This window comes from Macaca thibetana, chromosome 8 (genome assembly GCF_024542745.1).
Source record: "Macaca thibetana thibetana isolate TM-01 chromosome 8, ASM2454274v1, whole genome shotgun sequence".
NCBI lineage: Eukaryota > Metazoa > Chordata > Mammalia > Primates > Cercopithecidae > Macaca > Macaca thibetana.
The window spans coordinates 75,121,380-75,148,680 of NC_065585.1; the positions used below are offsets into that span (position 1 = coordinate 75,121,380).

Consider the following 27,301-nt stretch of genomic DNA (forward strand, 5'->3'; position numbering starts at 1 on the left):
CTTGGGGTGATCCTTGTGGGCAAGGTATATTCTGCCTCCATGTCTTCAGCTGCTGGATGGCTCTGGGCACCAGCTGGAGCTCAGTGTGTTTGGGGCTGGCTGAGAGGAGGAACAGTGACGCACCTGTTACCTGGCTTTTCTGGGTCCAGAAGTTTGAGGACAGACTTGCCGTCCACATCAGGAGGTGTGTCGAGCCCAGCGATATCCAGGATCGTGGGGGCCAAGTCAATGTTGAGAACGATCTGTGGGACTCTGTAAAGGGGCACACGGTGATGGCTGAGATCCAATGCCAGGGGAAGGTGGTACTTAGGGCTGCTTTTTCTACAATAGTGACTCATTGGCCTTCAACTCTTCTCACCCTCTCATCTGGTCTCCTAGGCATGGGTGGTTCCATGGCAAGGGTGGGTGTGTGATCACACCAATGGCACTGAGCAAGATTAACTGACTCTTGCCAGGTTCAGGCTGGAGAGATGCCTGCACCCCTGTGCTCTGACCACATCACCAGGCAAGATGCAGCCTGATACATGGTTTTTGCAGCAAGCATACTTTTGTTTAAAATCCAATAGTCCATAACTCTCCAGTTGAACAAGGGCCTTAAAATCAATATTTTTAAATAGGATGTACAGTTTTTACAGTTGAATTCAATCTATGCTACCTAGTCCTTAAAACATAAAGCCTTCTAGCTATAGGTCTGACAATTCCCAGGGTATTTCTAATAATCTTAGGAGGCATAATAACATTCTTCAAAGAAACCTTTCTTACTTCAGTTGCCCTCTCTCCAGGACGTAGTGGGATGTGGCAGCACATGAGGTATATGGGGGAGATTCAGAACATCTGGGCTCTGGGCCCCACTGCCAGCACTTCCAGAATCAGGGATCTGAGGTGGGCACTGACACTGTCTGCCTAGCTTCACTGTTACATCAGGGGTCCAGGCTAGATGACTTTTAAGGGCCACTCCAGCTTCTGGATTCTACTTCTACTTTTTCTTTTAGTCTTCCCATAATTCTTTCATGGATGCAATCCCATTTTATTCAAAACATTCTGAGATGATTGGCAAGGCCATTTTATGATGGGAAAACAGAGATGCAAAGAGATGCAGTGACCTGCCTACAGTGACAGAAATAGCAGCCTAGTCCTTCAGCTCTTTTTCCTTTAAAAGAAAAGCCAGCGTTTAAAAATTTATCTTTTAAAAACATTTCTTTCGGAAAAATTTTAAAAGTTACACACTAAAAGGATGGCATCGGTTTTTATTTATTTATTTTTTTTAAATGACAGCGCATCTCTGATTCAAAGAAGGATGATGTCCCAGAAGATCACATCCTGTCTGTGCACACAGACCAAAAAGACATGGATTCCAGTCAATTTGAGAGAATAGTCATTGATACAGTTATTTTTCCTTTCTCTTTAAGTAGTATACTTCAGCTAATTTAAGATGTGGCAGGGGGGAAAAGGTTTTCATCTTCTAAATTAACCAACCCACACACATCCTTTTTTGTTTGGGATGAAAGGAAACCGGATACTGAGACTGGTAATTGAATTATCTTAGACACACATGAGGTACGACAGTTGAATGTTGCAAACAGAGAAATACGTACATTGATCCTGGTTCTACACTTGGACCACGAATAAAAAAAGGCACACGAATATCAAAGTCATATGGCATGGATTTCCCCTTGACCAGTCCAAACTGTCCAATGTGGTAACCATGGTCAGCGGTGTAAATGATGTAAGTGTTCTCCAGCTCTCCCGTCTCCACGAGCATGTTATACAGCTGAAATACAGCACAGGAACAAGTCAGAATCAATTGTGCTGGTGTAAGATGATGCTCAATAATGTTGCCACGACTGCCCCCGAATATTTTTCCTGTTATTTTTAAAAGGCAAGAGTTGCTTTAATAACATTATGTATATTTTCTGTTTGCTTACAATCTGGGAGGGAAAAGGTCCAATAGTAAAGTTGAAACGTAACTTTTTAGAATCTAGCACATTCTACTTACAGGCTTTTTGCTTGCTTGTTTGGTAAACAAAAACAAAAACACCCCACACAAAAACCTCTACCATCAAACTTTATAGGTTGTATTTTCAAAACCCATTGTTAAAGTTATCATCACATATCTAATTACCAAGGGTTAAAAACAGGCTGCTTCCGAGCCTGATCCAGTTAAATCCAGCCTGAGGCACATCTTGTTTGGCTTATACTATGTTTCAAAGTTCAGAAAATTTCAAATAATTTTTTTTGTGTTTCTGGCTTCTTTAAAAAAGTCAGAAGACCTGCTGATACTTGATCCACATTTCGACATGGCAAAATTTAGCTGGAGCTGAGTAATTGCTGTTGCTTTAGATGGGGCCCTTAACTCCAAGTTCAAGTTCACCACAAGCTCCATCATTCTTCATTGTCTTTGAGGATGTGGCCCTTGATCTATGCTGATTTGATTTTTCTCTCCTATTTTTTACTGGCTCCATAAGAAACCAACTCTGGAGAGGTAGATGGAATGAGGGCAAGATAGGGGAGGGATGATTCAGCCACTAAATACATATTCTCTCTCTTTCTTTCTCTCTCAACGTGATGCTGGAAAATGAAGGGGAAAAAACCAAACAGGATTGGCAAGAATGAGTCTACACCAAGGAAGCTGGGCCAAAAACTATCACTGAGGTAGGTTCATGTGCTTACCCTCTCCACAGAATCATCCACTGACATCAAAGTCTGGAGCCTTTTGCGCTGTAGAATGTTTGTAAATTCCATGTGGATGGGCAGCATTGGTCCTGTGTACTGCATAATCCAGTGTTTATCCATATTTGGTGCATAGTTATAACTAGGAGTTCTGCAAATATCCAGAAAGGAATCTTACTATATATTTCTTACTTAGTCTTTCAGGACTATATCTCGAGGTTGTGAAATAATCATTATGGAGAGATAATTGAGACACTGCTAAAACATCTTCCTCTTCCAACTATCTTCTGTTTGCATGTATAAGAAGATGAAGTCTTCACCACCCCAAACAGCAAATATCCTCTGAAGGTGTATATATTCAAACATATAAAACCATGACTGGCAGCTGAACATGTAATTAGAAGTTCATTTGGGTTCACTGAATAAAATGTGTAAGAAACGTATCAAGATGATGATGGTTATGTTACAAATCTGCAGATAAAATCTCAGTAAGGTACAAGGGAATATTCTCATGTGATGTTAACTGATAAAAATTTTATTGCTAATGAGGCTATTAAATGTAGTCACAAATATGTTATGTGGAATGATGAATCATCATTTCAACACATTTTTTCTCTTGAATACTTGAGAAGAGTATTTTATTGAATACTTACTTATCTAGTCTTTATGAGTTTTGTATATAGATACCATTACTTTAATTGGACTTGTGGGAATGATAACCAAGTCTACTTCTGCAATATACATGTTTACCAATAAAGCTATTCATTTAATAAACAAATCAATATAGGTGCAGGGAATAATTTCTATAAGCCACAAGGAAATAGTCCTATTGTTCCAGAATAGGTTAGTTCGAGTCTATATTTAATCTACCGCAGAGATCCACGTAGTATCCCATGTCTTCCACCGGGTACTGAAAAAAATATGTCACCTTCTCTTGATGTCTCACCCAACCCCCTCCACCATTAGATGCCGCCACCTCATGCTCTGGCATGGGCAGACAACATATCTATGCTACGGCAGTTCTCACCCCGAGAATTATCTGTTTATATTTGAACTCTTTAACAGACTATAATCCATTGGAATCTTCTTCTTCAATGTTATTAAGCACATAGAGGTTAATATTAAAAACTGAGTGAGAGTTTAACATTTGTTGGGTATCGTGCAAACTGTTTTATATACATTAACTCACCGAATTGTCTCAGCTGTTCTGTAAAATAGGTTTATTATTCCCCTTCTACAGCTGAGAAAATCAAGGCTTGGCAAAGTTAAGGAACTCCTCCAAATTAACAACATTAGTAAGTGGTAGAAACAGAACTGAATCCCAAAGCCCATTTGCTTTAACAAAATGAATGAGAAGGGAAGTGAGGGGTGCTTCCTACATCTGAGATTGCTTTTAATATGAACCACAGCTTTACAAATAGGCAGCCTCACAGAATGAGCAACAGTTTATGTGACCGAGAAATCTGATTCCCAGTCTCTGTCTGAGGAGGATCCCATCAGTGAAATGTTGTGGATAATGACAGCTGAATGTGATCCCATGCCATTATTTGTATTATAAAACTAGGGAAATAATCAGTCACTGTGAGCTTATTGATTTCAGGAGTTTTGACCGAGTCCTCCCCTGGTTCTGTGGTGGTGTGGGTTTCCCATGGGAAAGCCTGGAGTTTCTGAGATTCATGGTGATACGCTGGGACACTGCCTTGCACACTGGATCATATAAATGCCACCGGCTATTATACAGGCTCTTCTGCTGGTGGATTTGCAGAACCTCTCTTTTGATAGTAGAAAACGCTGGTTTGGGATCCCTGGCCTTCTTGGTTGACAAAGTTACCCTGGTGACCAGGATGGGTGCTGGTTACCCAGTAGAAGCACAGCAGCACAAATAATATAACATTGAGCTCAGAAGACACTGTCTCTAAAAGTGTCTCAGTTATGCTCAGAAGTGTAAGTAACTCATGTTTAAAGAAAGAGACGAGATTTAGAGTGGAAAAGAGGGTGTGGCTCAAATGTGCTCATCTGTAAACGGGTTAATAGCACTTTTCTTAAGCAGCTGTTTTGGGCCAGGCGTGGTGGCTCATGCCTGTAATCCCAGCATTTTGGAAGGCCCAGGCGGATGAATCACCTGAGGTCAGGAGTTCAAGATTAGCCTGGCCAACATGGCTAAACCCCGTCTCTACTAAAAATACAAAAATTAGCCGGGCATGGTGGCAGGCGCCTGTAATCCCAGCTACTCAGGAGGTTGAGGCAGGAGACTCTCTTGAACCGGAGAGGTGGAGGGTGCAGTGAGCCCAGATCGCGCCATTACACTCTAGCCTGGGTGACAGAGGGAGACTCTATCTCAAAAAACCACCACCACCACCAACAAAAAACAAAAAACAAACCCAAAGCTGTTTTGAGGAACAACCAGCATATATACATAGCACTTAAAATGCCTAGAACAGAGGCACATGAATTTCCTCCATGAGCCAATAAACAAGCAACTCCCATGTAATTATCTGGGTTGGAAAAAAATCCATAGTATTCCAAAACAAACTCTTCAGGTATGACCTGTCATTCTTAAGATAAACTTTCAATATAAACTTTCTCCTGCCTACCAAAGTAAATGATTCATGAACCAAATGGTCCCATTTTTTTTCTTTGGTCTGAAAGAGTTCTTCATATCCAAAAGTAAACCACAGTCATAAGGGAAGTGGGGAGGGACTTAAGCCCATGTCTCTTATTCTTCATGCAGCATGTTGCGTTACAAACAGGATTAGATTGAGAGGTTGAGGAGGAGGAGACAGGGGCTTCTAAATTCCCTCAAAAAGGGTTTTTCGCCCATGGGGGTAGTTCGAGGTCAGAGAAATATAGAGAGTTGGTCGTGAAAGGCCCCTAACCATTTACTGATACGTGCCCTGAAAAAGAATACAGCTATAACAGATTACACAGGGTTTCTTTATAATACCTAAACATCCTCTACTTATTGCCTTTGATGTTGGGTTGGGTTAATTTAAAAATGAATCTAGTTGACTTTTTTAAAACCACAAAACCTCAACACAAATAAAAATTACAATAGGGAACTGAAACGCAGGCCCACAGTGGGCAAATTATATCTTCCACCAGTTACCTTGGTGTGCTTGGCATAGCTCCACCCCACTTGGAGGAACAGGGAAGCTTGCAGCAAATTACAAGCCTCAAATTGGACTCCCGGATTTACAGAATGACATATGTTAAATCTGGCTTATATTAAAAGGGAAAGTTCAGGGACTGATGTCAAAGCTGTCCTCCCCTGCCCGCCCCCCTTATTTTTCTTAATTTCTCGATATGGGAGATGACCCCCAGCTCTGGGGATGAGGTCCCAGGTGGGATCTCAGCAGGCAGCAGGGACAGAGTGTACACGTGCCTTTTAAAGGAAGACAGACTGCCACTGCTTCCCACAGAACAGCAGCTGTTCAAGGACCCGCAGGTGGAAGGTCGGGGGTCACTGGAATTGACAATGTTGTTGAAAAGTGATCTTTTGCCAAAGGCCTGTGGTTGCCCCCTGCTGAGGTCTGCCAAATTCCTCGAAGATGCGGCCTTCTGTTCCCCAGTGATAATGAAAGCTTGCTTCCCTAAGGATTGCCTTCAAATTATTCAAACAGGGCCTGGAGCTGTCAGCTGGAACACAAGCCACTGAAAAAAGCAGGTAACTGTTTTTGGGAGAAATGGAAAACCACATATTGAGTTATTCCAGAATGTTTTGGAATTAGACTCAAATATTCATCCCAGCTCTGTTCCTTAATAGTATGTGATCCTGGACAGCTTTTTGTCTAAGTCTCAGTTCCCTCATCTATATAATGGGGATAACAACTTTAAAGAGTTCTTGTGAGGGTTAGGAGATTTCTGTGACTCTAGAGAGCAAATTCTGGGACCATATCACACCCATTCTCATAGGTAGCTGGAAAAGAGCTTATCCCTTAATAGCTCATTTGATTGCTGCAGCAACTGTGGGGACTCAGCAGGGCACATTAGTCCCATGTTACAAATGAGGAAGTAAAGTACACCGAGGTGGCTCAGAAATAATGCACCGGGATAGCTCTCCATCAGTCCCCCTCCTACAACACCACACGGGCCACAGTCTTGAACCAGAAGCCCCACAAAGTGCCTCAAAAATCTCACTCATTATAAGGAAAATTGATATATCCATTTCTTCCTATCAAAAGTAAGTCCTAAAATCTTAGCATTCATCCTGATTTACAATACCACCTGCTTCTGCTTTCCCATCAGGTATCTTCCCATCAGTTCCTGGGAAAACTTTTGTTGCAAATACAGAATAAAGCCTGGCTCTTCTAGGCACACTGGCTGCATCCATGAAAAGGTAGATAACACAATACTGGTTATTAAAATTGAGAGGACTAAAGACAAGACTATCATTTTCAAATTTCCATTGCTTTCTTAAAAAAAAATTCTGTGTTGGAGGTAGAGTCACACATGCCTAACCTGGGAAGACCTTTCTCTTGCCTGTTAGATAAGGGCTTCACCCAGTACTGTACACTCCAGACCTTATCCTTCCAAGAAAACATCCCTGTAATCCTCCATAGACTATTCCCATACATCAAAGTTTAACTTTTCCCAGCGAGGCCTCCCTGCATATTGTTTTCCTGTAGTCACTGCTCGTTTGGATTTATTGCTCAGTATGCTGGATCATGGATACTTGAGTCCACTGTACTTGTAAGCTCAACCTTCACCATCATGCCAATTCTCCTGGCTGTTTGATTTTCTTTCTGGTATTGCTTATTGACATGACAGAAATAAGAATTCTGAAAATCAATAATGTTACCTTTTTTTTTTTTGACAGGTGAGTATTTTAGGAGAATTATTCTTACTAGCAAAGAAAGAGTTTCAAGAGATGCATGTTTTGTATATTAAATTTACACCTGGGGAATGGCAAGAACTTAGGAGTTCATTTTTAATGCTGATGGCCTTTGGTGTCACCCCAGTGAAAATGAATATATTTCTAGTGTTTTATATCTGAACATGTGTTTTCTTCATTTATTTAGTCTCAAACAAACAAACAAACAAAAAGCCCTGATGATCTAACCCTTAAAGGTCACTGGTAGCAGAACCGTCATTCTCTTAGAAATGAAATAAGACTTCAATTCCCAGAATAAGCCAGTGATACAGATGTAAGGCACACATTCAAAGCATTAAATTGGAAATTCTATACTTAATCTTCAAGCTGCACCATCTCAGTTTTCACTAAAACTGAACTTACTTAATTGACTTTGTGGAGATATTCCCCACCTGAGTTCAAATATCTGTAGATATGTAACATTTGAACATACGCAGGATAATACCAAATGATCTTGATTGGAGGTATATAAGAAAAATAATTCAGAGTCTTTTAATGAAGCTATAAATATCAGTTAGAATTGTGCAGATGCATGGAACTGTTTATAGCTCTAATCTGAATTGTGACTGTGATGTGAACTGAGTAAGTCTGGGGGAGTGAGAAGATCACCTGGGGCCAAGAGAATTGAGTTTCAGCTCTAGTTTTGTCCCTAAATACTCATGTGACCTTCACAAAACCATCTGGGCCTTCATTTAAAGAACATAGACTTTGGGTTTTTGTTTTTTAATCTAAAAAACTGGAATTATATTATCTCTGAGTGTCTTTTAAATTCATGAAACCAACTGTTTAAATATTTTGATACTATTTTAAAAATGTTTTCATGTCAGCTATTTAATGAGGTGAACATATTTGTTCATTTGCTAAGCAACAATGAATTGTGCAACTCCTTTGTCGGAAGGCATGTTCACCAGGCACTGGGAGGTAAAGAGATGAAGCATTTTGTCCCTGTCTTCAGAACAAAGCTACCTGCAAAATTCCAGGGCATCATTCACCTGATATGTTATTTGAATGCCCCCTGGAGTTGTGCAACTTGACTTCAGGGATCTCAGTAAAAAAGCAACACCAACGCTGACAGTATAATTAGTAAATGATCCACCCAGAGAAGAATGAGCTAGAAACAGAGAAAAGGGAGCAATGAGTTCTGCCCAAATCACATTTTTCTTTTTTTTTTTTTGTAGAATTTAAACTTTTCTCATTTTCAAAAGCACGTCCTTTCATGTATTTGTGGAAAGAGGTATGAATGTGCAAATTCTTTTAAGGCAAGACATTTCTTTTCAGCTTTAGATAACAAAGGTGTTTCAAAACCTTTGTCCTGTGGCTTGCACAGAGGGAGTTTTCCCTTTGACATCTATGTTTATTCAAAAGCTCTACCTTCACAACAACTCTTGCAAATTAGTGCACACGGACTGTTCTACCAAGAGTTTAGATTTCACTTGAACTTGTGTATTTGTGTGTGTGTGAGTGTACATGCACACACACACAGTCACACACATTTATAGGTATGGGAAGAAAGAACTGTTAAATTGGAATAACAGGCCAGGTGTGCTGGCTCATGCCTGCAATCCCAGCACTTTGGGAGGCGGAGGCGGGCGGATCACCTGAGGTCGGGAGTTCAAGACCAGCCCGACCTACAAGGAGAAAACCCGTTTCTACTAAAAATACAAGATTAGGCCGAGCGTGGTGGTGCATGCCTGTAATTCCAGCTACTCGGGAGGCTGAGGCAGGAGAACGGTTTGAACCCGGGAGGCAGAGGTTGTGGTGAGCCGAGATCATGCCGTTGCACTCCAGCCTATGCAACAAGAGTGAAACTCCATCTCAAAAAAAAAAAAAAAAAAAAAAGAAATTGGAATAACAACAACAACAAATTTTCAAAGTTGACAGGGGCATAGTTCGTAGAAGGGTGATAAGGAGGTCCCTTAGTTTCCTATAGAATCACCGGGGAGGTAAGTGGCATCTCCTTCCCTGTCACGGCTTTTGTCCACAGGTGTGTATCATGACATCACTGAGGCGGGGAGAGAGAAGTACATTAAAGCAGGGGTGAAGGAATTGCATCCCTATGGAGGTTCTGGGGAAGTAAGTTACTGAAAAGTAGAGTAGAGTCTTAGCCAGAGTGCAGGGCTTTCTAGTAATAGGATTATTATGTGTGTTATTATGACGGAGGCTTCCTCAGATTTCTCAGTGGCTATGAGTAGCTGAGTTACCATTTGATTAAACTGTTTTCCCTGTCAACAAGTGGTCGATAATCCCCTTTCACTCTTTCTTGGTAAGCATAAGCTCTACCATCAATTTGTAAAGCTAACAGGCCAATAGCGAACTGGCTTCCTCTCTTTGTTGGGAACGGCAAACACCTTGGAAAGATGATACATTCGCCCCAGTTCTGAGAGGATCAGATAGTTAAAACCCGATGCCAGATGAAAGCGATCCGAATGATGCCTGACCACCAAGGAAGAAGACCAAAAGGAAAGTGTTCACGTTACTTGCATCCCTGCAACTGGGGAGAACCTACGGTTTCTTGCGCAGTGTTCACAAGGCCTGCCAAATATTTCTGCAAAGTACTTAACTTCTTGCATCCCTTTGCCTGAATGTGTTGCTAATGTTTTCGCTAAGGAAGCTGGTCATTGAGTAGCTCCATGCACTACCGTCGGCAGCTTGTCTTCAATTTGTCTCACTCCTTTTGTCTGAAGACTGAACTCTGAACCTGTGCACATGCTCACTCCTTCCAGCCCCTTCCTCCAGCAGCAACCAGGGACACCTTTACAGCAAAGATGCCAGGAATTCAAGGCTTTCAGGGTATGCAGGAGATCACAGTCTAGGTGCACAAAACCCAAGGATTAGCAGCAAAGAGAAGCTGAATCCCTCAACCAACCATATGAATTTTCATTTCCTGTGGCTAAGGGAGTTCTCCAAACTGGCACTTACCCATAGCACATACTTGCACCTGGAAAAGATAACACAGTCCAGATTGGTCCTTATCCTGTCTATTGCATTGGAATGGGCAGGTGTGAGAGGCTCATCACAATGTGAGTCTTAGCTTGTCAAGAGGTATGTCATGTCACAATGGACAAGCATCAAGTTGTCATTTCTCTCACTGCTTCCCCTAAACCTTAAGTTGAGTCATATGAAATTGCCCTTTTGTAGGTCAAGAATGATAGAATGTTGGTAGTTTCTCAATAGAAAGCATCAATAAGAATTGACACTTATGAAGTGGCTTCTATGTCCCAGGCTGTATGTGGGGACTTTACCTACATTGCCTCTCTTAATTTCTCTTCATGACATCACATCAAGGTGCTAGTATTATCTCCATTTTACAGATGAGACCGTGGAGGTTTGCAGAGATTAAAGAAAGCACCCATAGACTTAGTGAGAGCAGCTGAGACAGGAAGGCAGGCTTGTTAGCCTCTAAGGCCACACTCTGCCCTGTGTAGATTTTACTTTACAGAATCACTAAATAAGGGCAATAGATGGTTCATTTGAACTAAAAAGGAACTACTGAATCTATTTGCACGTGGAAATGACTGAGCCACCTCCTATTTTGTTACTACCCAACCTCCAGTGACTCTCTGCTTGCAGTTACATACAAACTCACTGACATCCTCAATATTCTGCAACAGTTTCCCTTTGCAGCATTGTTCCTCAGTGCTGCTTTCTTTGTAGTCAATTCTGCAGTTTCTAGGACACATCTTAGATTGCATCCCTTACACAGTGACCGCATGTCCTTGCCATATTCTCTTCCTGAAACCCAATCTCTATACAATCATCTGCAGAAATTTTACCCATCCTTGAGGCCCACTTTGAAAGTCGTGGTCCATGAGTTTTCCTGGTTTCCCTTGAAGATATGAATGCTTCTCCCTCCCCACTCCGCAGCCCTGCCAATGTCTGCTCTGTGCTTGTCACTTCTGGCCCTATTGGTGATATCGCCATTGGGACACTTGCCCATCCTGCCCCTAGAGCAGAGGTTGGGGCAAAGTCACTTTATCAAGGCTAAGATAGTATTTACAGTCTGTATGGCATCTGACACAACTACTCAACTTGGTTGTTGTATTGTGAAAGCAGCCACAGACAATACATAAATGAATGAGCGTGACTGTGTGCCAATAACATTTTATTAACAAAAACTGGTGGCAAGCTAGGTTTGGACTGTGAGTATCAGTGTGCCAACCCCTGTCTTAGCTCATCAGTCCTTAAATGTCAGCAACTATGTCTTCCTCATGCTTATCTGTATCCCTGCTGGACTGCATAGTGTCACAGGTGGCACCGATGAATATTTGTGTAATGAAATAGAATTTTTAATTACTGGAATCAGAGATGCTTTTCAAAAAGCTATTGCTGAGACCCTGAGAACTCTGCAGACCCCTCCCCTCATGCAATATTGAATCCATGCAACTGAGCTCTCAGAACCTCTTGACCTGAGGCTGATTTTCCTGCAGGCTTAGGACCTTGCCTCAAAGCTTCAAAGGCAGGCTGACTTTTAAGGAGCCATAAAGCACTCTGGTTTGTCAACCCCTTCTCCTCCAGCTTAGGGGAACATCTGTAAAGTTTACAGTTATAGGAAGTCACCTTAGGCTGGGTTTCTGCTAATGCAATAAAGAAAGGTAAAGTGATTTCTGATTCAACAGAAATGGGAACAGAGGGGTTCGGGGGTATTGAAAAAGCCCGCAGGACTTTTTCCTTTCATTGAATCAGTTGGCTACTAAATTTGTAAGTGAGTTATAATGGAGAGCCACTGTCACACATGGGCTTCATTCATGAATTTAGTTGCAGAGTTATATATAGCGGAAGATCTTCAGAAGCTTAAATATCCGCCCATGGAGTAGACTCCAAAACATAATGGCTTATCCCAGCTATATTCCCAGGTGCTGGGGCAACTTTCACGATTTGTTGATGATAGTTTGTGCATTAAAACACTTCCATGTGGCTAACACGGTGAAATCCCGTCTCTACTAAAAATACAAAAAAATTAGCCGGGCGTGGTGGCGGGTGCCTGTAGTCCCAGCTACATGGGAGGCTGAGGCAGGAGAATGGCGTGGAACCCAGGAGGTGGAGCTTGCAGTGAGCCAAGATCGCGCCACTGAACTCCAGTCTGGGCAACAGAGCGAAACTGTCTCAGAAAACAAAAATCCAAAAACAAACAAATAAAAAAACACTTCCATCCTCTGAGTTCCTGGGCATGCTCAGTAGGTTACCCACCCTGGCTTCATATTGTTAGTTCTTGTCCTGAGTCAGCTCTGGCCTCCTTCTTTCTAGTCTAAGTCACGTGATATAGAGATGATCTGTGTACCACTGACCAAGAGTCATAAGTCAATTAGTTACAATGAGGTACAAATAAAAATATTTTATAAGGCTGGGTGCGGTGGTTCATGCCTGCAATCCCAGCACTTTGGGAGGCCAAAGTGGGTGGATCATTTGAGGTCAGGGGAGTTTGAGACCAGCCTAGCCAACATGGTGGAACTGCATCTCTACTAAAAATACAAAAAATTAGCCAGGTGTGGTGATGTGCGCCTGTAGTCCCAGCTCCTCAGAAACCTGAGGCCGGAGAACTGTTTGAACCCAGGAGGCGGAGGTTGCAGTGAGCTGAGATTGCACCACTGCACTCCAGCCTGGGTGACAGCGCGAGACTCTGTCTCAAAAAAAAAAAAAAAAAAAAAAAAAGAACATTTTATAAAAACTCTAGGGATGTATAGTGACCAGCAACTAGAGAGCCTGCAGTAGTTAGTTATCTATTTTCATAAGGTTCTTTCTGCCTGGAATCTTGGCTAATAACCAGAGTGGATGAAAAGAGATGATATTTAAGTACAAATAGATTAAGAACCAATTTTGGAGGTTTCACAATATAGGAAACAGATACCAATTTTCTGTTCCCTGTCTCCCTAATGGTCAGGCTTTCAGCAGACACAGAGCCAACTCCACTGCTCTGTGTGGAAGACTGAATATTGATGGCAAAGCTTGGGAAGAAATGGTGTCAAATGAGTGAACAACAAAATCATGTTCTTTGCTGCCAGAGCATCCAGATTTTTCCACCTTTGTCTGGTGAGAACTGTGGCACACGACAGCTCTCTGTTCTGTCTCATCCCCCCATGCCATCAGCCCTCTCCCTTGTGCCTTCCCACCTCCCCCATCTCCAAGACTCTTGCCTCTTTTAAAAAAAAAATCAGGTTATTTTAAAGCTGTGACCTGAGAAGCCCTCTTGGGCAAGACACTTAAGTTGCCTTCTGCAGGAATTCTAATCGCACGTCTGCAGCAAAGCTGCTACAGTATTCGCCTGGAAAATAAACCCATGTTTCTATAACCAGACCAGGGGTCCCCACTGTGTAGCTATGAAAAGCATACTATTTGATCATCGTTATTATTAGATCAGACACACGAATATTATTTAAGACAACAAAAGGAAACTCTTGTAAAACTTGCCCCCATTCACTCTATGTGCGTCTCTTCCTTTCTATTTAGCTACTTGTAAATGCTGGAAATGTGATTCCTCCTCAAACCACCCAGATAAGGCGCTTTCTTTCAGGCTCAGCGGCTCCGCCTGTTCCATGGTCTGCACTTAAGTTATCCTTTCATGAAGGAAGCCTTGTGGATACACAGGGTGGAAGGAAACAGGGTAAAGGGGAGGAGTGGGGCGAGGAGAAAAGGGAAAGGCATGTTCGGCAGGTCGCAGGTTGAGTTTATTACTTACATGTGTTGGGAAGCATTGGGGTACAGTTTAGAAAACTGTGGGGCCGAGTCCTCGGGGCCATGGGGCGCAGCGTGGCTGATCACCATCATTACGGGCCTATGGGGATACATTCTCTTAGACATTTTGAAGTAATTAATGCTCTCGTTAGTGATTAAGTCTGTGAAGTAGTCCTGAAACATACATTTGACACAAAACAAAAATTACAAAAGGTGACATTCATCAGATCACATTTGAATAACTGCTTTCCCCAGAAGCAATTCACTGCATGAAGTGGTAAGGTCTACAGCAGGAAGGAAGGCTGCACCTCCCAAGGCAGCCAAACATCTTCGATAATAGAGAAAATCAGCTGCCAGTTGTTTTCTAGGGTTGCTAGCTTGGTAACATGTGAAAAATGGATTTTAAGTAATATACAACTTAGCAATGGGGAAAAAAAGTCAAGTCGTGTTTGCCCAAGATAATGATTAATCTGGCAATAAAAGCACTAGAACACATGAAACACCAGATACATATTTCAGTCTCAGGTTTCATTGATGTAATTCCTTGGCAAAAAATTTAATTACTTTAAGGGCAGGAAACACCCACGCCCACTTCAAATTTACAGTTGCAGAACACACACACACACATACACACACGCACACAAATACGCAAACACAAGAAAATATATTGTCTTCAAATGAAAAATCCACCTGTGGGAATTACAATAATCACTAATCAAAGTCATGGCCAAAATCTGGGAGCACAGGGAAAAGCTGTAACATTTGATCAGTTAATTTACTTGAAACACTTGAATAGGGAGCAGTTGATTTCCTGCAGATTATACTGTGTTAATTGCACAACTAAAGCAATACAGCTGCTGGGATTAGAGTCTGACTTGCTAATAAAATGACTTAACCCACAGTCAGGGGGGCTGATGCAGGTCTGTAAGAGGGAGGGAGGAAATGGAGTAAAAAGGAAAGAAAAGATGAAAACTTAAACCACCTGCTTTTTTTAAGTGTGTGTCATTGGCTTGGAGCTCCAGTATAAACTTTATTCAGAAAGTGTTTAGGCAATATTTGCAAATGTTGAAGGCTCCCAGGCATGGCTAATCACATGTTGTAGATTTAAGGACCAGAACAGCTGCAAAAGCAGTATCAGAGGGATGGTGTGTGTCACATGTCATTGTTAGGGCAACTCTACAGGCTATCTCCTTCCTCTTCCAAGGGGGTGTCTGTTTCATTCTTTTCCTCACTGAAAAAATATATATATTCTTTTCAGACACAGTTGTCTTTGACACTTAATCAGCTGTGATAATGAACAAGTTACGCTGATTTAGTATTTGGAGAGAATCTTGATTACTTTGCTCTCTTTAGGACAACAGGGAAAGAAAGGTTAATAACTTGAACAAGGAGCATGAAAAGCATCCCTACAGACAGCAAAGGAGAGCAGTGACAATTAGTGCACATGGTCTGCACCATTTGCATGCGATGATTGTATCCACAGCCGGGGATATGAACTAGGATGAGTGGTTGAGCCACTCTAGAAAGCTTTTTTCTCATTTTTGCAAATGAGGATATTGCTCAAATTTGCCTCCAAGGTCTATGCTAACTTTTAACTTTCATGAGTTTGGAAGCCTATTAGCAATGTTTATGAATTCATTTGCATTCATTGTTTTCTGAAGGGTATGAAGGAGCCGGACTTACATCTTATCTCCCACCAAGTCCCTTGTGCTCAAATCAGGCCAAGCAAAAAGACAGCAATATGCCAACATTAAATCAAGTTCTCTCCTTCCGATTTCTACCAAGTGATCTAGCCTGTTGGGAGAGGTTGCTAGATAGAGCAGATTCTCAGCTTCTTTTATATAAATGAAGAAGAGATGGGTATGGCTGGAAGGGAAGGGGATATTTTAGGCAAATTAGCAGGCTAAATTCAAAGATATTTTCCCCTTTATTCTTATGATTTGAAAAAAATTTAAACCTAAGTCAGCTATCACAAAATCTTTGTGAATTTTTAAGTCAAAACTAGAACCCATTTGTCAAAGAACCATAGGACATTGATTTCAGTTTCTCTGAACTGATTTGAAAATCCTAGAATTGATAGCATTAGAGACTTTTGTGGACGCTTGCTGTGGTAGGGCAGGTATCCTTGTCACATATAAGCTTGGTCAGAACAGGAGTAAAAACAAGGAATGTGGTTTTTCAACCTTTAATTATTATATTTATTTGCTCTTATGCTTGTGCCTAAATCTGAAGCCACAGACAAAATATACTTTTGTCCCAATGAAAAGTAAAACAGTATAAGATGAACATTTGATTGTGTGGACAAGTCCCTGGTTGGGTCCAGGGCAGCTAGGGGGACAAAAATTATCACAAGACAGAGCAGAGAATTCTGATTTTCTTGATGATACTTTCATCAAAGCCTGATTGCCTTTCATCCTAATGAGGGAAATCACTACACAAAGGCAGCGTTCCTTGAGAGTCTTTTCCTTGCCTAGAGTTTAAAATTACCTTAACATTTCTCATGCTAACATTGTGAGAACATAGAAAGCCAATCTTGTGGATAGTTTAACTCACTGAAAATGGCTTTTCCCCATTATGCACAAAGTAAATTGATGCAGTGTAAAAGTGCCTGAAAATTACCTTTGCATAATCAAATCCATGCTTTTCTTTGATGCCATTGCGACAAACAGTGTAATTATAGAAGCGAGAATTCTTGATTAATCCAAGCCATTCTCGCCACCCAGGGGGGATGTAGCTGCCATTATATTCATTGAGGTATTTTCCAAAAAAGGCTGCAGTGGGAAAAAAAGAATTATTTTTTTTCATGTAAAATGATTAATCCTAAATAAATGGATAAGTATAAAATTATGACTTGTAAAAGAGATGGTAAAACAAAAGTTGGCCTAGGTAATGTGAATGCCAAAATGACATTAGTATAATACTCCAATCCTTTGGCAAAGTGACATAAACACATTTTTAAAAAATAAATAGAAGTCATATCCAAGTACATGGATTACAGCTCAATGAAAGCATCATAATGATCACAGCACTCTGGGTGCATTTATTTCTTATGGTCTTACTGCAGTAAAATCAGGCTATGCCCTTTTGTTAAGTTGATGAAACAATCAGAGAAGTAGCGTGAGATTTGGAATGCAACCACTGGGCAAGAGTTGGAGAACTGAAAGTTCAGTCTTTGTGATAAGTTTTCTAACTTACTATTTGAGAATTGTGAATTATAAAAACACTATTGAAAAGCTTGTTTTTGTTTTTACATATCCAGAAAGTACAAATTTTCTAAACTAGGGAACCATGGTAAACTCCATTTTTATGGGATATGGTCAGGTTTTATATCACATGTATAGTATGTAATGGGTGTTTATGTTACATGTATTTTATGAATGTATATATCTATTATAGATAATAAAAATTCTCTCAACATAAAGTTACTATATAGATTACTAATTTTCATAGAATTATAGTATAGTAGAAGTATATGTGGCATGAAGACAACATAGTTCACTAAAAAAGCCACTGGAAGGCCTTCACATTTATAACTTTGTCATGTCACTTCCAAGAAAGACCACTGTGCCACGGGGCTGACTGGGTCTTTCTGAGAGGGTGAATAGAAATTTGGTCTTCTGCAAAAGATGATGACAGGAGAGGGGTACGGGAAGAAAAGAAGAAGCTGGGATTCCGGGAACAATATGAGTTCATTCTTGAAGTGAAAAATGCATTACAAACTAGCCGAATGGTAGTCATAAATGTATTGGAATAGTTTTGAGAGAGAAAGAGGATGCTATTTGTAATTGTAATTACAGAAAATCTGGTATAAACAAGCACGATTCTGGGTAAACCTAAATGTTTGGTCACTCTAGCCACACACATAGCTTTCCCTTCAAGTAGAAAGGGCCAGAGAAAATTTTATTTTATATATATCTGTGTAGGTATATGCATGTGTGCGTGTATGTATATATGTGTGTGTACACACAAACACACATCCCTATACATACATACACGTATGTAGGCAAGTGTTAGTTTTTCTGATGTTATAAAGCTGTTGCCAGACGCCTTCCATGTCAAAGCCATTTCCTGGCTTCCTTAAACAGATTTTATAGGTGCCCTTGCTTACATCCATGGTAAAAAAAGTAGTTCCTGGAAGACTGGCTTGGGATAATAGAAACGAATTCTAGAACTGGGGCACTTTATTGACATTGGTCTGAAAACACACATTCTGAATTTTAAACTTAATGTACATAATTTTGGTGTCTCTATGGGATAGCTAGTTAGCTTGCTTTTATCTTTGATATACAACTACAGATGGTCCCTGACCTGTGATGGTTCAATTGAAGATTTTCACATTTACAGCGGTGTAAAATTGGTATGCATTCAGGACAGTACTCAATCAACCCTATGAGATATTCAGTACTTTATTACAAGCCTATTGGCTTTGTGTTCGATGATTTTGCCCAACTGTAGGCTAATATAAGTGTTCTGAGCACATTTAAGTTAGACTGGGCTAAGCTAAGCTCTGGTGTTCGGTAGGTTCGGTATATTAAACGTACTTTTGACTTACTGTATTTTCAACTTATGATGGGTTTATGGGGATGTGACCCCATCGTAAGTCAAGGAGCATCTGTACCTGTAGAATTCCTCCATCTGAATGTTTTACTTGCTTCCTAATGCCATTACCTAAAATGGAATTACCGGTTTTCCCTTTCAGCTTTACTCCATTCCTCTGAATGGCATAATCACCCTCCATGAACCGTGTTTGGCCCTCCAGAGTCTCCTCTGCTTCTGCCTGCTCCTGCACTCCCCTTGCTGGGCAGTTGCCACCCCCTATTGAGTGTGCCTTGGAAACAGTGCTCAAATCCCTCCCACCATCCCTGGTAACTTGCCACCCCCCACAGATGCTCATGGTCTCACTGACTTTCCCAGCCAGGCTGGAGGGTCTTTCCACTCCGATTGCCACTGATTGATCTTCCCAAGGACCTGCTCTGGTTACTTCACCCTCTTCTCGCAATCTCAGATAACCCTCACTGACTGCAGAATCAACTGTACTCTGCTAGCTTGCCCTCAGAGTTACCTTGAGTTTGGACAAAATCCTTCCCTTTCCAACCCCATCTCCTATTTCTCTGTTAATCGTCCCTCTCTCCAGCTAATGTTTCCTCTATTTGCTCTCTGGTTCCCACCTCAATATTTTTGCTTGTGCAATTCTCTTTATTTGCCTCTTTATATATCAAGGCCAGAATAGATGCCATTTCACTCACAGTCTCTGTCTTAATTCCACAACACTGTCTTTGTGGTTCTAATGTCATCTTCCCTTTCTCCATTGTGGTATAGTCATATTCATATAGAAGCTGAATACCTGCTAGACTATAAGCTTTTTGAGGGCAAACATTGCCTCTGCCTTATCTCTGAGGCACTCTCCATCCTTGCACACAGTTCAGGGCTCCAACCTTTTTGTTTCTTGAACTTGGGTTCATGAACCCAATGTATTCTGGGGACTTTACTAGGTCTAGACTTTTAAAAATTTGTGATTTTTAAAATTATCTTATTTATTTTTTTGAGATGGAGTCTCACCCTATTGCCCAGGTTAGAGTACAGTGGCATGATCTCGGCTCACTGCAACCTCTGCCTCCCAGGTTCAAGCGATTCTCCTGTCTCAGACTCCCAAGTGGCTAGGACTACAGGTGCATGCCACCACACCAGGCTAATTTTTTTTTCTTTTTTTTTTAAGTAGAGATGGGGTTTTACCATACTGGTCAGGTTGGTCTCGAACTCCTGACCTCAGATGATCGATCCACCTGCCTAGGCCTCCCAGAGTGCTGGGATTACAGGCATGAGCCGCCGCGCTCAGCCAAATTATATTTTTTAAAGCTGATTTGGCCTTCAAAACATTTTCATAGAATAGAGCTGTAGAGTTTCCAAAATTGTTATTTCTTATTACATTATTTTTAAAAGAGTCTAGACTCCAGTCTGAGAAATATGGCAATGTGTGTGTGTTGAATGAATGTTTATTTGTTGACTCTGTGAATGAGTGAACCAATCAGGTCGTCAGTCAGCCAAGTGCCCACTGCTTAAGGATTCTGTCAGGGGCATTGAGCAGGTTGATCAGTGTAGGGCAAAGTGTCAAAGGGTCTCACATCAGGTGACTCAGGATTTCTTTCTGGGCTGACTATGTGTAGTAGGAATTCTTCTAATGAGGAATTCCTGTCTTAGAGACGAACTGACCTTTTCACATAGAACCACAAGATGATTTTCCTTTTCCAACAACATGCAGTATGACTTGGAGCCACAGGCAGCAGACCAAGGCCACACCCCACTAACATTCAAAGGGACTGTTTCCAAAAAGCTTGCACTTAACAACCTCAGGCCCCGTGCTTTCCTTGGCCTCCTCCTCATCCCTACGGGTTTATCCCACTTTTCTCTCCTCTTTTTTTTTTTTTTTTCCAAAAAGGCAAAAAGCATAGTGATTGAGAATATAAACCCTAGAGCCAGCCTGCTTGGGTTCAAATTCTGGCCCTAATACTTGCTAGGGTATCCATCTACATGCAAGTTACTTAACTTCTCCCTCCCCCAACTACCCTTCTATAAAGCCACTGTGGTGATAACGATAATGGTGGCAGGATTGTTTCGAGGATTAAATGCATCAACACATATGTAAAGCACTGAAAACAGTGCCTGGCACAAAACAAGGGCTTGTGAAGTGCTCCTACAACTAATATTGTTATTAGCGTCACCATTATCAGTGTCCTTTTGGCCCTGTCTTATAGTAAATGATTTTCTATTCTGCAGTGTAAAGAAATCTCACACTAGAGTTCTGCACTTGTGCCCTTGAAAATATCTCTTCGGAGGTTACATATTTTCTTCCCCACTACTATTTGTTTTGTGGCAACAAACTCCTCCATTTGGCTTACATTTTTCTGCTTAATTAGTTTTATTTTTTTTTTTCTGCACTTTAAGTTACTTCGTTGTTGGGGTTTTTTGTTTCCTCTCCCCACGTCATTCCTGCCCTTTCCTCATTGTTTTACTTTGTAGGATATTTTGTACTGTTTTCTACCCATTGCCATGGCATTCCCCTTTGACTTAATCCTTCCCTTATAAACTATTCCTTCAAGTCTTTTAATAGTCTTTGCTATTTGCTTCAGAACTCCCTCCAGGTTTTCGGTGTCTCTATGTTAATGGAGCGTAAGAAATGTACTCAGTATTCCAGATGTGCGCTTACCCATCACACTCATCCCAAGGCTGATGGGGGCCCCGGGTGTCAGGGTGCAGCACTGTTGGCCTCCAGTTGCTCTGGACTTTTTGTTGCCTCATGACATTGAGACTCGTTTGTAATCACCCCTGGCCTCTTTCAACATGATGTTTCCGGGCGGCGCTCTGCAATTGATTATCTGGCCTGCTAATTATTTTCCTCCAGATGTATTAAATCTCTCCCTTCCTAAGGTGAATTTAGCTTTCTTGCCCATATTGCCATTATGTCTATATGTAGGTTACATATAGTTCAACGTTTTTCTATCCTTCGGCATTGGCAATTCAATTCAATTCCTGCTATCTGAATACATCGCTAACATGCCATTCACCCATCCTCTTTTTTTTTGGACACCATTAAGCACTTCCCCTTCACAGCTGTTTAAGAAGGTGGTGGGGGTTGGGAGGCAGGGAGAAAGATCAGAAGACCTGATTGTAATTATTGTTGGCTTTAGACCACGCTACTTCTGTCTAGGACAACCTGTTCCATAATGCTTAGAAAAATGTCCTGGAACTATCTGAAGCCAAGGCATTTATTTTAAAGCCAGCAATAGTAACTAACCCGAAGATCTGATGCTGCAGAAAAGTCAAATATTATTTAATGTATCAAAAGATATATTGAAATTTTAATCCATTTAATTGATAGACTTAGGGTGATGGGATTTCATGGTAGTAACTATAAATATAATTTTGAACCAAGTTAAAATTATGATTAATGTCAGTTTGTATACAGCAGTCTGGTTTCCCAAACCAGATTGTAAATATAGTGAAGACAGGAATCTTACTTTAAATGTCTTCAACCCAATGTCTAGTATGTTCCAGGCACACTGTGGTTTAACAAATATATGAGGTATCTTATGTTTATGTACTTATCAAGAATCTACATCATAATAAAATTAAGAATATTAGTTTGTCTTACTTTAAGTGAACTCTACATTTAAAAACATCTTATATTAGAGAATAAGTATACTTGCTATAAGTAACATAAATTTTGTAATGTAAAAAGACAAAAAAATTTTTGATCCAATATTGTATTTACCATTATTTGACATAATTTTTCTTTTTCAGAACTAAGGCCTATGATTTTGATTTATTACAAAAGAATTCTTCACAAAAAGATTTATTGCAGATGTCTATTAAATATTGTCCGTTCTACCTCAGTGACATGAGGTAGAATGCATGTGATTAAGATTTAACTCATATGTGATTTTATGTACCATGTGTTAGGATTGTAATAGAATACCACAACTGTTAAATGAATCAATATTATAATTACCATGAGTATAATAAAGTTATAACATACAGTAATTTCGGGCAAGAAAGAAAACTTAGGAATCATTCTAGGCCAATCTCTGCATCGTACAGATTGGAAAACTGGCCTGTCCAAGTCCTCAAAACAAATCAAAGTAGAATATGATTCTATGATCTTCTCGATTTTGCTTCAGTTTTTTTTCGTTAAATACTTAATGCTATCTCTCAACCATGGATAATTATTTTTACCTTAAAACCTATGCCAGGTTTTATATTAATGTTGATATCCTCATAATAAATTTATGTTAATTTTTTTGGAGCTGATTTCAGGCAGGATATTCATTTTGATGATAGATAATCCAATCTCATTCCTATTTCACTTGTCGGAATATGAAGTGCAGCAGACATGTTACTGCATTTTCCCCTTCTTGAACATTCAAGCTCTCATAGACTCATATTTTCCATGAGTAAAGTTAGAAAAATTTAGGCTATAGCCAGTCCAAAAATATGCCTCAGTTCTGAAAGAGAAAACTCATGTCATACAATGGTAAATATAATACTGGATTAATTTAATTCATTTAAATCCATGGATTCTGGACGCCTCCCAAAATAAGCCCCTTAGTAATTTGTCTTCTCTGAGTTATTCTACATAAAACTTACTCTCTAGATGGATATTTATGTATAGTACATATTTCAGTTTCCCTCATTATTTTTCTTAGGTTTGTAGCTAAATGTTCCAAATAATAAATTCATTATTAGGAAAACAATAAAATAAAACAATAAAAGTCAAAAAACATTGACTTTCTCCCTACTAGTTTAGTATCTCATAAATAATTACATTGGTTTAATACCTACCTACCAATTCTCTTAATTTTCTAAGATTCCTGCCACTTGTGTGTACTTGTGTATTTTCAAATGGGTTGTTGTCCATGGTTGGGTCAATAACTATTGTCATGAAGACATATTTATTTCCTAATTGTCTGAGATACTGCAATGTTTTCCCATCAAGGATACATTTAAATCATAGAGATCTCTATCACTGCCATTTCAGTTTTCCATTTTTTTTTTTTTTTTTTTTTTTTGGAGACAGAGTCTCGCTTTGTTGCCCAGGCTGGAGCGCAATGGTGCGATCTCGGCTCACTGCAACCTCTGCCTCCTGGGTGCAAGTGATTCTCCTGCCTCAGCCTCCTGAGTTGCTGGGATTACAAGCATGCACCAACACACCCGGCTAATTTCTGTATTTTCAGTAGAGATGGGGTTTCACTATTTTGGCCAGGCTCAAACTGCTGACCTCAGGTGATCCGCCCATCTCAGCCTCCCAAAGTGCTGGGATTACAGGTGTGAACCACTGCACCCAGCCCCAATTTTTATTTTTTCTGATTTACTAATAGGCAAATCAAGATTTGTTTTCCTGAGCCCATATTATCGTTTTCCTACCCTTTTTTTTTTTTTTTGAGACAGAGTCTCGCTCTGTTGCCCAGGCTGGAGTACAGTGGCACGATCTTGGCTCACTGCAAGCTCTGCCTCCCGGGTTCACGCTATTCTCCTGCCTCAGCCTCCCGAGTAGCTGGGACCACAGGCGCCTGCCACCATGCCTGGCTAATTTTTTGTATTTTTAGTAGACGGGGTTTCACTGTGATAGCCAGGATGGTCTTGATCTCCTGACCTTGTGATCCGCCCGCCTCGGCCTCCCAAAGTGCTGGGATTACAGGTGTGAGCTACCTCACCCGGCCCCTTTTTCTACTCTTAACTAAGGTTTTGTAAAAGTCTTTATTTCCCTTAAAGAATTCCTTTTATTTTGGAGGATGACTCACTATAAATTGTATTATTACCTAAGTGTCTAAACCCCGGGGAAAAGGTTTAGAATCAGACTTAGCTTCCAGGAGCAAATCTATTTTCCCTGGAGAAGACATCGACTGAAACAAAATCCTTGGGCTGCACAAAAAAGTGACAGCCCATTGAGGTAACACGTAAGCCTTCCGGTGTGTACACAGTTTCATCCCAGACCTGATTCTTGAGGTTTGATCAGCACACTGGAGAGAGCCCTGAAGACTAAGGTCCCAGTGCCCACTCCTCCCATTAGAACGTCAGTCAGATCTGCCACTTCGGTCACTTTATTCTTGTGGGGGTAAATTTGCTCCTCTAAAAATAAGGAAATGGAACTAAATTATCTTTCAGTTTTAGTTAAACTCTCTCAATCCCTCTTAGGGTGGATACAGCACAGTATAACCAAAGCAAGTACCAGGAAACATTATGCTTACAGGCAACTGAATTGTTTTTATCCCGGTGACTCGGTGAACTTTACAATGGATGGTGTTTCCATTTTTGCTCTTACCATCTGGATGCTGAGTTCTAAATATTCCACCTTTCCCTACAGCAAGCAGTTTGTACAGCAATATTCACCTTGACTTTAACTAGTTCTACTCTTTGCTTCTGTTTGCCAGGGTCCTTATGGGTCTGTAGCCTCTAACGTCTGTATCTCTGGAAGGCATTTTGGAATGAGGCAGGATAGAATCATTACATAAATAAATAAAACAATGAACAGAGGAAAGACTTTGGAGTCAGATGTGTTGGGTTCATTCCATCACTGACTAGCTCATGACCATAGACAATTAGCCTTTCTGAGTCTCGGTTTTTTCATTAGTAACATGGGGAATTCCTTTCTTTCAAGATTGCCCTAGGAATTAGGTGAGATAATGGCAAAATCGAATTCCCTTGTTTCTTGCCCTTCCTAATTTAGCCCTGAAACAAGTTAGCAAACCCTAGTTGACTGCTCTAAGTCCTGGCAGGGCCCTGTCTCACCCTCAATCTCTATTTCTTATGACAAATGTCATCCACATCACTCTGGATATGTGAGAGTCCCAATCATTCCAGTTCCAAGTTTGCTACTAGGGATTACATTACAGGGAACCTGGGAGGTGAAAGGCACTGATTTCACACAACACTTCCCATAAACAAAACACAATTTGATGGTTAAAATCAGGAACCAGGTATTAGGGAACTGCCTCTGATTCTGTTTCTGAGCTGGTCACACAATGTTTGAAAGCTCCACCTCAGTTATAAAACAGAGCCAAGTACATCTGCCGTCTATGAACTCTACAGGGATGTTTGATGGATTTGCAAATTGCTTTAGAGTCCTCAGACGAAAGGTGCTATAAATTTAAATCACTAATGTGAGAAAACACACTCAGATAAGGCACTCTCTGTAACCTCTCTGTAACCTAGTTTCTTTCCTCAGCATAAGAAAACACCCTTGAGATGCACAGGAGGAGCTGCTGCTTTGAGTCGAGATGTTGAGCTGTCTGCCAGTGACAGTGCTATCACATGCACGATCAATATTTTCATCCATAAATAACAAGTATTAAGTGCCCACAGGGCGCTCTGCAAAGAAGCAAATGGCCATATATTTCCTGAGTCCGGTGGGAAAAAATGAATTTCACTTGTAAAAGAGATGCAGGAGAATATTTATCTGAACTCTTTTACTTTTAAATCTTCAAAATAGAGAAACTGTAGCCCTGAAAGTCATTTGGACAAGCTTTAATAATAACATATCTGATTCTTATGAATAACCCAGGTAATTCTGGAAAAATAAAAACAAGCAACAACCCATGTCTGCACTGTAGCCCTTCTATGAACAACGTTGTGTCCTTTTATGAAGAAATGCTACAAAAACCCAAGGAGATCATCTACATGCTGGGAGTATAGGGCCTTGGGGGTAACATTACTAGAAGGAACTTTGCTTTTGTCTCAGAAAGACTGGCATGATGTTCACTACTCCTCTTGAAAGAAGTCCCCAATTTTCAAAAAACCAATAAAAAAAAACCTCTTCTTGCCGGGTGTAGGTTAAACAATAATAGGAGGTGTAGCAATTAGAATGCCTTCCTTTCCTGGAAGGTAGAAGTGAACATTTGAGACCTAAAAATGACCACAAGCTAAAGAAACTTTCCAAATCCTATTAAGTATGAATGAACAAATACATGAATCAATAAGGTACACATGATTGGTTTACCCATCAGTTACTCGTTAATTAATAAATAATAAATAATTTTGATCATTTACTGTGTCCCAGACCCTAGGGTAGATGTCAAGCAGTTTAAAAACACTTGATCCTTTTTTTAGGTATTTGTTGGAGCTTCATGCATTTCATTACACAACATTTCTTCCTGAGTCTAAGACATATTACGAGAGGTTCATGGGCTAGAAATATCATCTCTTACCTGTTCTGTAGCCAGTGTTGTTAAGATATACAGCAAAAGTCCGAGGCTCATGCATGGCCTGCCACGAGGGTGAAGAGCAGTTCTCATTGTTGGTGTAGACATTGTGATTGTGCACATACTTCCCGGTGAGCATGGAGGACCGTGACGGGCAGCACATGGGTGTTGTCACAAAGGCATTGATGAAGGTGGCCCCACCATGTTCCATAATCTTTCTCGTTTTGTTCATGACTTGCAGGGACCCTGAAAGGCACAGTGCCAGCATTGTTTAGCAAAGTGCAGCACATGAATGCTCATTTCTATCGTGCCCTTCAGTGCCTCTGTTTCCCTGACTTATTTATTTCCTTTCTTAGCTTGAAGGAGTCTATAATTTGATCAGCTCTCATTTCTACAACAA

General features: G+C 40.6%; 1 protein-coding gene across 6 annotated transcripts in view; it reads right to left on the minus strand.

Moving 5' to 3' along the window:
* The window catches only part of SULF1 (sulfatase 1), a 192,864-nt gene that overhangs the window by 55,003 nt on the left and 110,560 nt on the right, over positions 1–27,301 (minus strand). For 5 of the 6 annotated variants that reach the window (XM_050802635.1, XM_050802638.1, XM_050802634.1 and 2 more), the window contains exons 5-10: positions 26,908–27,147; positions 16,829–16,980; positions 14,214–14,383; positions 2,671–2,821; positions 1,596–1,771; positions 124–252 (exon numbers count right to left, since the gene is read on the minus strand). In XM_050802635.1, the coding sequence (XP_050658592.1) occupies positions 124–252; positions 1,596–1,771; positions 2,671–2,821; positions 14,214–14,383; positions 16,829–16,980; positions 26,908–27,147 (1,018 nt within the window). Of the gene's footprint in view, positions 1–123; positions 253–1,595; positions 1,772–2,670; positions 2,822–14,213; positions 14,384–16,828; positions 16,981–26,907; positions 27,148–27,301 lie in introns of those variants that run through there. The other variant, XM_050802636.1, reaches the window with a different exon arrangement.